The sequence below is a fragment of the Trichosurus vulpecula genome, chromosome 7, assembly GCF_011100635.1.
Source record: "Trichosurus vulpecula isolate mTriVul1 chromosome 7, mTriVul1.pri, whole genome shotgun sequence".
NCBI classification, from domain to species: Eukaryota; Metazoa; Chordata; class Mammalia; order Diprotodontia; family Phalangeridae; genus Trichosurus; species Trichosurus vulpecula.
In genome coordinates, this window is record NC_050579.1 from 170,376,028 (window position 1) to 170,386,419 (window position 10,392).

The window sequence follows — 10,392 nt, forward strand, 5'->3', positions numbered from 1 at the left end:
GTACCCTTCTACTTGAATTTTCTTGGCAATTAGAGGAATATTTCTTGGTCTAAAATAATACTGGACTTGATGATACAAATCTTTTAGGAGTATGTAATATGTCTATCTTGTTACATAAATAACCATCTTATTATTTTTATCATAATGTCTTAAAAGAGTGCAACTTGGAAGGTGCTTTACCCAGGAAGGAACTTGTTTATATGTAGCAACATCTAACAGTATATAGAGATATAGAGATAGGTGCACTGGGCTGTTATCTAGTGCTATTACAGTAATCAAAATAAAACACTTTTGGCAGGAACAAAAAAGAGACAAAGTTAAATATTAGGAAAAGTTTCTTGACTTGGTAAGGGAAATTGTAGTAGTACCTTAAGAAATTTTAAGAAAGAGAAGATAGACTTCTATTTCAATAACAGTCTAGGCATGACACAACTGAAAGTAAAGGGATATTTCCCAACTAATGGTTTTAGACTATGGCCTGTTGGATTAGGAACAGAAGGAACTTAAATTATTATATCCCTGAAACATTGTGTCATACTCCAAATTTGGTCAGCTTTGAATTTTAAAAGCTTTAGCAAATGTGTAAAATAATATAATATCCAGTCATAATTTTCAGAATATAGGACAGTAGCTTATACACCAGAAGTTACTCCTTACAATGGTGGATTCCTATTGTAAACTTTACAGTTTTTTTTAATTATAAACAAGAAGGCTTCAGATATTAGAGTAGAGGTAGTTTAAAATGTTGTTTAGTGCACTTTAAAATCATGTGTTTTTCTTAAGGTTTTGTGTTTTTACCAAAACTATCAAGACAACATATCCTCTTTGCCTCTTCTACATATATATATAAAAAACAGACTCTAAACCCCTTTATAGATGTCTTATTTCAAAATTAGAACTATTCTTTGAACTAAATGCCACAATTAGAAAAAAAAATTTAAAAATTTTTAATGTTACTTATTTTTGTATTATAGGTTTAAAAGAAACAACGGGAGCATCAGCAGGACAATGGGTGCATGTTAGTGATACTCATGTGCAAATGGTTCCAGAATCCAGAGCACTTAATGCACAGGCTTACCTTCTTTTTTATGAAAGGATATTATAGTGATTATTGTTTCTAAAAGTTAATGATTATTTAGACCACCTTTATTTAAATGCTGCAGGGACAAACTGAATATGTAGTGTGCCTTTATTATGTTTTTTCTTTCATATAATCTATTGCATCCCTTAGATAGTCCTGAACTTTAAAAGAGTTTTTTGGTTATTCCCTTTTAAAACAAGTTTTATTTCCTCAAAACTTGTAATGTTCCATCTCCTTAAATCAAATGCATAATACTTGTTTTTCCTAAGGTTATGTCAAAAAAATGTCATTTATATCTTGGGAACTGCAGCCCTTGAGTTCTGGGTGGTATAATTAAATGGTATTAGAATTTGTCTCATTATTATATAGATTTAGATTTTTTTTTCAAGTTACTATCCCCTAAAACATAACTACTAACAGTAAAACCTAACATAACACGATATGACATGAAGTTAGACGCATTCCTTTTTGCCAAATCTTGTATGTAGTTTCAACTTTTTTTAGTAGGTTTATTAAAAAGTAATTAGCTTACTGTTTTGGTGTATTTTGAAAACTGGAAGTATAGGGGAAAATTGTCCAAGTTTATGTTCTCAGCCAACATGTAATAGAGTTTGAAAAACATCCTACACATGGATCACCAAGTAAAATTTATGTAAGGCAACTTGTAACGGGTTCCCAGTAGATGTCAGTTCATTTAGTACCATGGGAAAATTGCTAGATTACATTTTAAAGTTATCAGGATTGTATTCTTTATAACATTCTCTTACAAGAAATTATAAAGTTTTATAGTCTTATATTTTAGTAAATATTGACTTTAGCTTTTGGGAGAGGAGTTCTGAGGTCTTAATTCCTTTCTGTATTCAGCATATCATATACATTCAGGTTCGGTTAATTTTAATTTAAATATGATGTTAGCTTTTCTGTTTGTTTCTTATATACAAGTATTTTGGGAATAGTTTTTTCTTTGACCTTGTGACTACCATGAAAATAGTGCTTTTTTTTAATAAATATAAATAGTGGCTTTGTCAAAAAATGAAAGTACAAGTAAAACTAAATTGTATTCTTGACCTGAAAAGTATTAAAATTACTTCTCAGAGTTAGGTTTTTTTTTTTCCAAAGGTACTCAGGATACTTTTTTTCTAGCCATAGTAATATTGCATACAATTTTATTTATTACAAATGAGCCTATAATCAGCAGTTAACTATAAAAGTTTGATTTCACAATATCACTTTGAAAAATTCAATGAATAGAAGGCATTACTATCCAAGAAAATAGTTTGTCACAAAAAAATACATAGCACATGACAACTCAAAACTTTACATTGGCTAATAGAAGTAAGCTAAAGTGATTTTCTAAGTTCCCATTGCATACCACCACTTTAATGGTATGTCATTGACCCCAGTTATATAGGTTCAGAGTACCCTGATCAAATGCATAGGAATTAATAGCTGTTGCTATCCAGGGAATCTGGTAAATGTTTGTCTTCCAGTACATTCTCTTTTTGAGAAGAAAGCTAGGAAATGTTTGGAAATAGGAGTAAAAAAGTGGCAGTGCATTGGTTGAATGTTGCTACCTCCTTAAACCATGACCCTCTGACATAAAAATATGAAGTGGACCTTTTAGTAACTTATTGACTACTAACGTTTGTGATTAGTTTTTAAGCTTTTGATAGAATACAAAATATGGGGCTTGAATAGTACACACTTCTAGCAATTTGTTTATTTTTTTCTTGTAAAGCATTGACATTCACATTTCAATTGCATCTTTATATTCTGAATTTTTAGTCATTTGAGAGATATACAATACTCATGCTAAGATTTGGGGTGGGGAGTCTGCGTGTATAATTATCAAAACTATGATCTAATAGGATACATCCTAATCCAACGAGATGCTAAGGAAGTGTGTAGTTTTTTTTTAGCTTAATTATTTTCAGTACACTACTTGTGTACTAATCTAGCTATTTCTTTTTGATGATGCTAAGTATCAGTTATCTCTGTTTCTAAACCTACCAGGCCATAGCAGTTGCACATTTCTCAGAGGCAAAGGACTAAAGAATTTCTGTTGAAAAGGTAGGTTGTTAGATAGGTTGAGTTTTTAAAGGAAACCAGAGCCAGCCTTTCCTTACTTTTTATCTGCTTACTTACACAAATGAAGCTTGAGATAGTACTGGATTATCTCAGGAAGGTCAAAAATTAAGGGAAGTGAAGAATTCTTCCCAGCCAGATGAAGCAAAGTAAGTACAGAGAATAGAAAATTTTCAGCTCCTACTTAGCACTAGTGATTAATTCATCAAACAGCTTCTCAAGCATTGATTTGATTACTATTGAATAAGTTTTATAGTCTTAGAATTTTAGAGCTAAAGGAAGCTTTAGTGATCTGATCCAGGGGTTGCCAAGAGCCCACCGTAGATCTTTACTTTTATGCAGCTTTTAGTGTCTTGAATCCTCTCATTAACAGGCAAAAGCCTTAATTATTAGAACAATGGATTGCTGATCCAAAACCGTCAGAGATTTCATATTCCAAGGATGGAAGCATAGTGTCCTAAAAGGAGGGGTTACCCCATTTGGAGCTATTCTCCTCATTTAGGCTCTCATTCAGCGTAGGAGCGGGGTAGTAGAGCTTGTTTTTTGCCTACTGCCTGTACTTCCTCCTGTCTTATACCTCATCTCCTCAGAGCCAGGTTCTCTCTGCCTTTGACAGCTACTTTAAGAAATTTATACAAATATGCTAAGAGAAAGAAGTTTTAGGAGTTTTCTGGTGCCCATCTTTTATTTTAAAATGTTTTAAAACTGTACATGAAGTTATTTTCTAAAAAATAACAAAAATGGCTCTTTTCCCTTAAAAGGTTATTGATTTCTGGTGTAGTCTAGTCTACTTATTTTACAGATAAGGAAGTTAAGATGAAGAGATTAACTGATTTTAATTGATTGGTTCTGGGTTACTGTTCTCATAGTGGTGGAGCTGGAACCAGAACCTAATTCTCATGACTTGAATTCCCAGTGATCTTTCCATTTAGCCCTGCTGCATGTTTATCAGTGTATTCTGGGTTTGACATTTTACCTCAGTGTTCTGAAAGCTGCACTAGCTTTTTTTTATAGTTCACTTAAGTTGATGTTTTAGTATGCAAAAGCCAGATTGGGTTTATTTATTATTCCAGAAATAACGTGGAAGAATTGTGGTTCACTTTTAATTTCCTTAGCTTTTATACTAATTATGAAATCTTTAGTCTCATATGACCTTGAGTTTAGGAGCTCTCTTATTATGCACAGTCCAGAATGTTCATCTTCTGAATAGAAAAGATACTATTTGACTAAGAGTATAATATGCTGGTATTGGTTTTTGCTGTAGAGAAAGCATGTATTTATTCTACTTATACATAGTACATTTTTAAATATAACTTTTGTTTTGACTATTGCCAAAGTTTATTCAATGCGGTCTTATTAATGGAAAGATACATACCTTCAGGGATACTTAAGTGAGCAGCCATTATGATAAGGATTTTTTTTTAAAAAAAGGTAGAACAAGTAATTGAAAATTTTATAGATACCCAACTTAATTGCCATGGTCTAGAATTCTTCCCTTAGCTGAATGAAAGCCTCAGTAATTGTGGTTGGAAATTAGTTTATAACATATGCTTAACTATACTTTTCTCCCTAATTTTTTTTACATTTCAGTGGTAAAATTATGACTGTCAGTTACATGTGTTTGCTAGAGAAAATGGTTTTGCTTACTGTACTCAAGTTTTTACCATGTAAAATAACGCTTAAGAGATGCTTTCTTTAGACTTTTTATTTTTTAGATGATTAGAAGGGGTGGTGGTGAGTTAGGAGATGAGTAATGATAAACCATCTGCAGAAAGGGTTAGTTTTCAATGAATTTGGATTTGCAAACAACTGTTTGGTTGTATATTTAATAGCTTGCATCCTACCTGTGATTATGGACATCAGGACTCAAATACATACATGCTGAATATAGCTTCCTGAAGAAGTAAATGTAGCTTAATGTGAAAAGTAAAAATTTAGCTAATGTCTGGGTTTATTTTAGTATCATTAAAAGTGTTCTGCCTATTTCTAAGTCCTCTTTCACGCAAATTATTTTTTCTGCATGATCTCTTATAGAATAACCTTAGAAAAATTTATATTTTATGTGCAATAAAACTGAGCCTTCAGTTTAATATTTAGTGCATTATCAAGTTGATTGTATTTTTAGTTATTTGAAATGTTTATTGTTAATGTAAAGTTACCAAGAGGAAATGTATTTATAATACAACAGACAGATGAGATGAGAATATATTTTTAATTTTCAAAAATATTTTAGATTGGTCATAAATCCATATGTTTCATTACACCTGTAATTTAAAACATTCTACAATGTTTTATAAAAGATAATCATGCATCTGGTTTAACATGTTGATTTTGTTGGGGGAAACATGTTAATGCTTAATAAATATTAGTTTATTTGATGTGTGTGTTAAGACTGATGTAACATAATTGGCTTTGCAAAGAAGATTGTTGGCAACATTTTTGACTATCAGTGTTAAATATTTGTTATTAAGTATGCTTTTACTACTTTGGAGGATCTCTGATTTCATCACTATGGATATTTTCCTCTCTACTATGATCACAAACCCTCATATCTACTCATTATGTGTAATTCTGGAAATACTATGGGAATAGTTAGACTACGCTCGAAATAATGTCCATTTTCGGATTTTCACAAAGTGTTTGATTGTTTCATAAAATCTTGGAGCTAGAAGAAACCTTAGAGGTTATTTAGTTCAATTTCCCTTTTGGTACAAGTGCCCCCCTACTACAGCCCTAACTAATGATCATCTAATGTTGAAGTCTTTATAATGATAAAGCATTCAACCCCGATAGCCAGTTCCATTTTTAATAGCTGTAATTGTTAGAAAAACTCCTAAATCTTCTCTTTTCAGGATTACCCATTCTCAGTTCCTTTACCCATACAGTGGTTTCCAGGTTTGCCAATGTCTTTCCAAAAATGTGGTACTGAGATGTGGCTCTCATCACCTAGATATGGTTTGATGAGTTCAAGGTAACTGTTACTTCCTTTCAGCTTGACATTATGCTTCTGATATTGCTATATAAAAATACATGAATTTTTCATGTTTGTCATCAGTTAAAATTATCAGGTCCTTCACACATAAATTGTTAATCCAGGTCCTCCCCATCCTATATTGGTGCAATGAATTTTTTTAAACCTAAATTCACTATTTCATTTTTATCCATATTAGATTTCATTATCTTACTTTCAGCCCATCATTGCTATATATTCCATTCATTGTACTTCGTTTTAGCAATGATTACGTAGAAGAAAGGCCACTAATCCAGAGTGATTTGGAGGGTTTTGAAATTGTAAAGAAAGCCAGAGACTGGATGTGAGAAAAGAAGTTCAGGAGGACCTGAGAAATTAAAGAGAAAATGTCTAATACAGAAAGAATTCAAGGAGAGAAACCTGAGAAAGGGTAAAAGGCTAGAGCTGAAAAAATAGACAGCCTGAAGAAGAACCTGAGGAGAAGAGCAGAAGGTCTTCAGCAGATGGAGGACTCATGAACAACTCAAGTCTATGACTGAGACTTAAAGGGATTTGAGCAGAAGAATAAAAATAATCCATTTATGCAAAGGAACAGACCTTTAATATGGGTGCATTTTAATATACAAGAGAAGGCATGTGGCTTAAAATGAGACAACAAAGGCTATGAAGATTGAGTAAGTGAATGAAGCTTTATTAAGCACTTAATATGTGCAAAGTACTGGAGATATAAATGTAAAAGACAGCCCCCATTCTCAAGGAGCTCACATTCTAGTGAGAGGGCAAATGTATCACCCGCATGTGAGATGGAAAGGTCCCATGGTCTTTAGGGTGCAGCAGTAAAGCAGATGGTAATGCTTATTTAATGCCATTTGCACTGATAAAATGATAGCAATTTCTGATGTTGAATCATTTAACAGTTCCAAGGACTTTGATGGCAAGAACTTTCTTTTCTGGGTCTTCAATAGATGAGACTGTGGCACCTACAGTAGCAAAGTTGCTAGACTCTATCTGCACAGGGTTTGCTTCCCAGAGTGATGGCTGAGGCCTCAATACTGGAAGCTTTGCTTTTCTCAAGGCTTTTGGGTTCAGAATCCTGAGCTGTCTCTATCAAGATCTGAGGGGTGATGGTAGTTTAACTTGTCTGGTTTATGCTGCCTCCTCTCACTCCCTCAAGGTGCCTCACTTCTTCCTTAGCTGACTATTTCGATTGCCCTGTGAGTAGCAGTTAGTTGGCAGTTGGTGGGAATGGCTGAGCCCTTCAGCATGTTTGAAATTTGAAAAGGGGGCAAGATCCTGGTCACCAGTGAGATGAAGATATACACAGAATCCAGAGGGAGCTGGGATAGATAGTCTGGAGCCTTGACTACAGTGATCTGGAGACCATGGAAGAAAGGGAAAAAGCAATCAGTGATCCTTTGAAAGGCACCTTTCTTACATGACACCTAATTTATAATAAGCTCAATTTTCTTCCCCAAATGTGATTGTCAGTCCCATGGTAGGCATTTTATAGCAAGGGGCACAGTTTCAACAAGACACAGCTAATTGGTTTTTCCACCTCGTATTGTAGCCGGCGAGGCTACAGTTGGTGAAGTTTCACAAGAAGTGGGAGTTTCTAGGAAAGCATTCCTAGCAAATTCCAGAAAGAGTGGTTGTAGAGGGTTGCAGAGACATAAGGAGTGATGTCGAAAGCAAGAGAGAGCCTGTCCCAAAGACTACACTGAAAATGTAATGGGAAAAGAGCTTGGATTCAAGCTGTAGGTGCTAAAGAGGCTAGCCATGTATTAGGGTGGTAGAGATGATAAAGAAAATTGAAAGAACTTGATATCTCATTTTGAGTAGGCAATAAGAATATATAGAATTTTGCAATAACTAATCTTGAGTATAATGTTTGTGGGGGATTTTTAATTTAACATTCATTTTAAAAGTTTTTGAGTTCCAAATTCTTTGCCTTACTCTAGGTTCCCCCCCCCCGCCCATGCAGAAAACAAGCAATATGATACCACTATACATATGAAGTTGCGCAAAAATGTTTGTATTTCTGCCATAATCAAATATTACTGATGTTTAAGGTGCAGACTGGTATCCCTCCTAGAAAAGATTGTAAATGGGCTTGAGGAGTATGGACTCTGTTATCCAGAATAATAAAGTATAAAAGCTCTTGGGTGTGAAAACCAAGAAAAAGGAGCCAGAGAAGTAGAGGTGAATCAAGTTATATATCAGGAAGCTGAAGAATGGAAAAAATGTCACAGAGAAGGAGCACTGAAAACGTGGAACCAAAAAAAAAAAAATTTGTCCTCCCAAAAGAAAACCTCCCAAGATTTGTCAGACATAGATGATTACTACCCACATTTATTGATTCACATGAATGCAGATGAAACTTCAAGAAGGAACCTAGAAATCATTGGCAAAGATGAAGTCTTGGGCAAAAATTTTAGACTTTAAGAGAGGGGATAAATTTATCACTGCTGCCTATCAAAAGACAATACAAAAGAGAAAAGTAGATTTGAGAAGTGAACCTTTGGTTAAACACTTTGAAAATTTTGATTTTTAGACCACAGACTAAAATATTCAAAATGACAGCCTCCTGGACAGGAATTGAGTACTCCTAACAAAGGCTACTAAGAATTTGTCTTGGAGTCTTACAAAGTAATCAAAAAGCCTTTAAACTGAAAGGAGAATACTCCTTATGTATATCCATCCACTAAACTAGATACCACATGGAGTAGCTGCAATGTGGGAAGAAATAGCAGTTAAAATACCCAGAAATTTAACAGAGTCAACATCCAAGAAAGGAATCACTCAACCCATAGTCTCAGAAGTCTACAAATTCACAAAACATGGGTACCAAATAATAAGAAATAGTAATCCTAACACCAGGACATTTAACCTTATGCAGGTATCGTTGTAACCTGGCGAGAGAAGATCCTTACTACCATTCATGTGAGAAAGTGCAGGAAATAAAGGAGCAAGCTTTAGGTAAAGTTCAGTGGAGCCAATAACATTTTTATCATTAGAGTATCCTACAGACCACGTGAATAGGAAGTAGAAATAGTTAAGTTCAGGAAACTGTCATCCCCCTACTCAATGTCGTGACCCCATGTGGGGTTTTCTTGGCAGAGATACTGGAGTAGTTTGCCATTTTCTTCTCCAGCTCATTTTTACAAATAAGGAAGCTGAGTTAAGTGAATTGCCCTGGGTCACACAGCTAGTAAGTGTTTGAAGCCAGATTTGAACTCAGGAAGATGTCTTCCTGACTCCAGGCCCAGCACTCTATCCACTGCACCACCTTCATTGGCTTTTTATTGTATCCAGGATCAAATATAAAATCCAATGTTTGGATTTTAAAGTTCTCAATAAGCTGACCCCCTTTCTAACTTTTCAGACTTCTTAGTCCTTACACCCCCTCTTCCACCACATACTCTGCTATCCAGTGACATTCTTCACACTGATCTCCAGACGCTGGACATTTTTGCTGGCTCTCCCCTATGCCTAGAACTCTCTTCTCAGGCTCCTGGTTTCCCTGACTTCAAATCTTGGCTAAAATCTTCAAGAAGCTTTTCACAATCCTCCCTAATGGTAGTGCCTTTGTTATCTTCAATTTATCTTGGGTATATCTTGTTTGTACATGGTTGTTCGCATATTGTCTCTTCCAGCAGACTGTAAGGTCCTTAAGAGCAAGGACTGTCTTTTATCTTTGTTTATAGTCCTAGTGCTTGTCATAGTAATGGCACATAGTAGATTCTTAACAAATATTTATTGACTAATATAGTTGTAAAAGAGGATTTAACTTTAGAGCAATCTACTGGAGGGTTTTCTGCCCTGCAGGGAAAAATGTCTTGATTTATTTAAACGTTTCTTTCATAAACCTTCAGAAAGTGGCAGAAGACACAAGCCCAAAAGCTTCCATTTAAATACCAAACCTACCAAAATCCAACAAGCCCCTCTTCCTGAGATTGTACGTCAGTTTCACCCTCTTACCAAAGCAGCTTCCTATGGCAAGCTCTACTTGGAAGAATTCATTTATGAATCTATGTCTAGTCCATATGATTGTTTAGGAACCACCTCTCCAAGGATGTCTTACACTTTTTCTCTTACGGGAAATAACCCATTGAGAAACATTACTGTATTAATAGGCTGTAGGTGGAGGTGAATCCATTTCTAATACTCTCCACGAGGCTAGAGGGTGTCAGTTGCCAACAAATTCTTGGATTATGTAAGATCCTTTTGAATCTGGATTCACTGAATAAGCATTATT

At 34.6% G+C, this 10,392-nt stretch overlaps 1 protein-coding gene across 2 annotated transcripts in view; it reads left to right on the forward strand.

Moving 5' to 3' along the window:
* Positions 1-4,502, forward strand: part of USP45 (ubiquitin specific peptidase 45) — an 80,334-nt gene extending 75,832 nt beyond the window's left edge. For both annotated transcript variants that reach the window (XM_036766645.1, XM_036766646.1), the window contains exon 18: positions 975-4,502. In XM_036766645.1, coding sequence (XP_036622540.1) covers positions 975-1,105 — 131 coding nt within the window. In that variant the 3' untranslated portion in view covers positions 1,106-4,502. The remainder of the gene's footprint in view (positions 1-974) is intronic.
* The last annotated feature ends 5,890 nt before the right edge of the window (positions 4,503-10,392 follow it).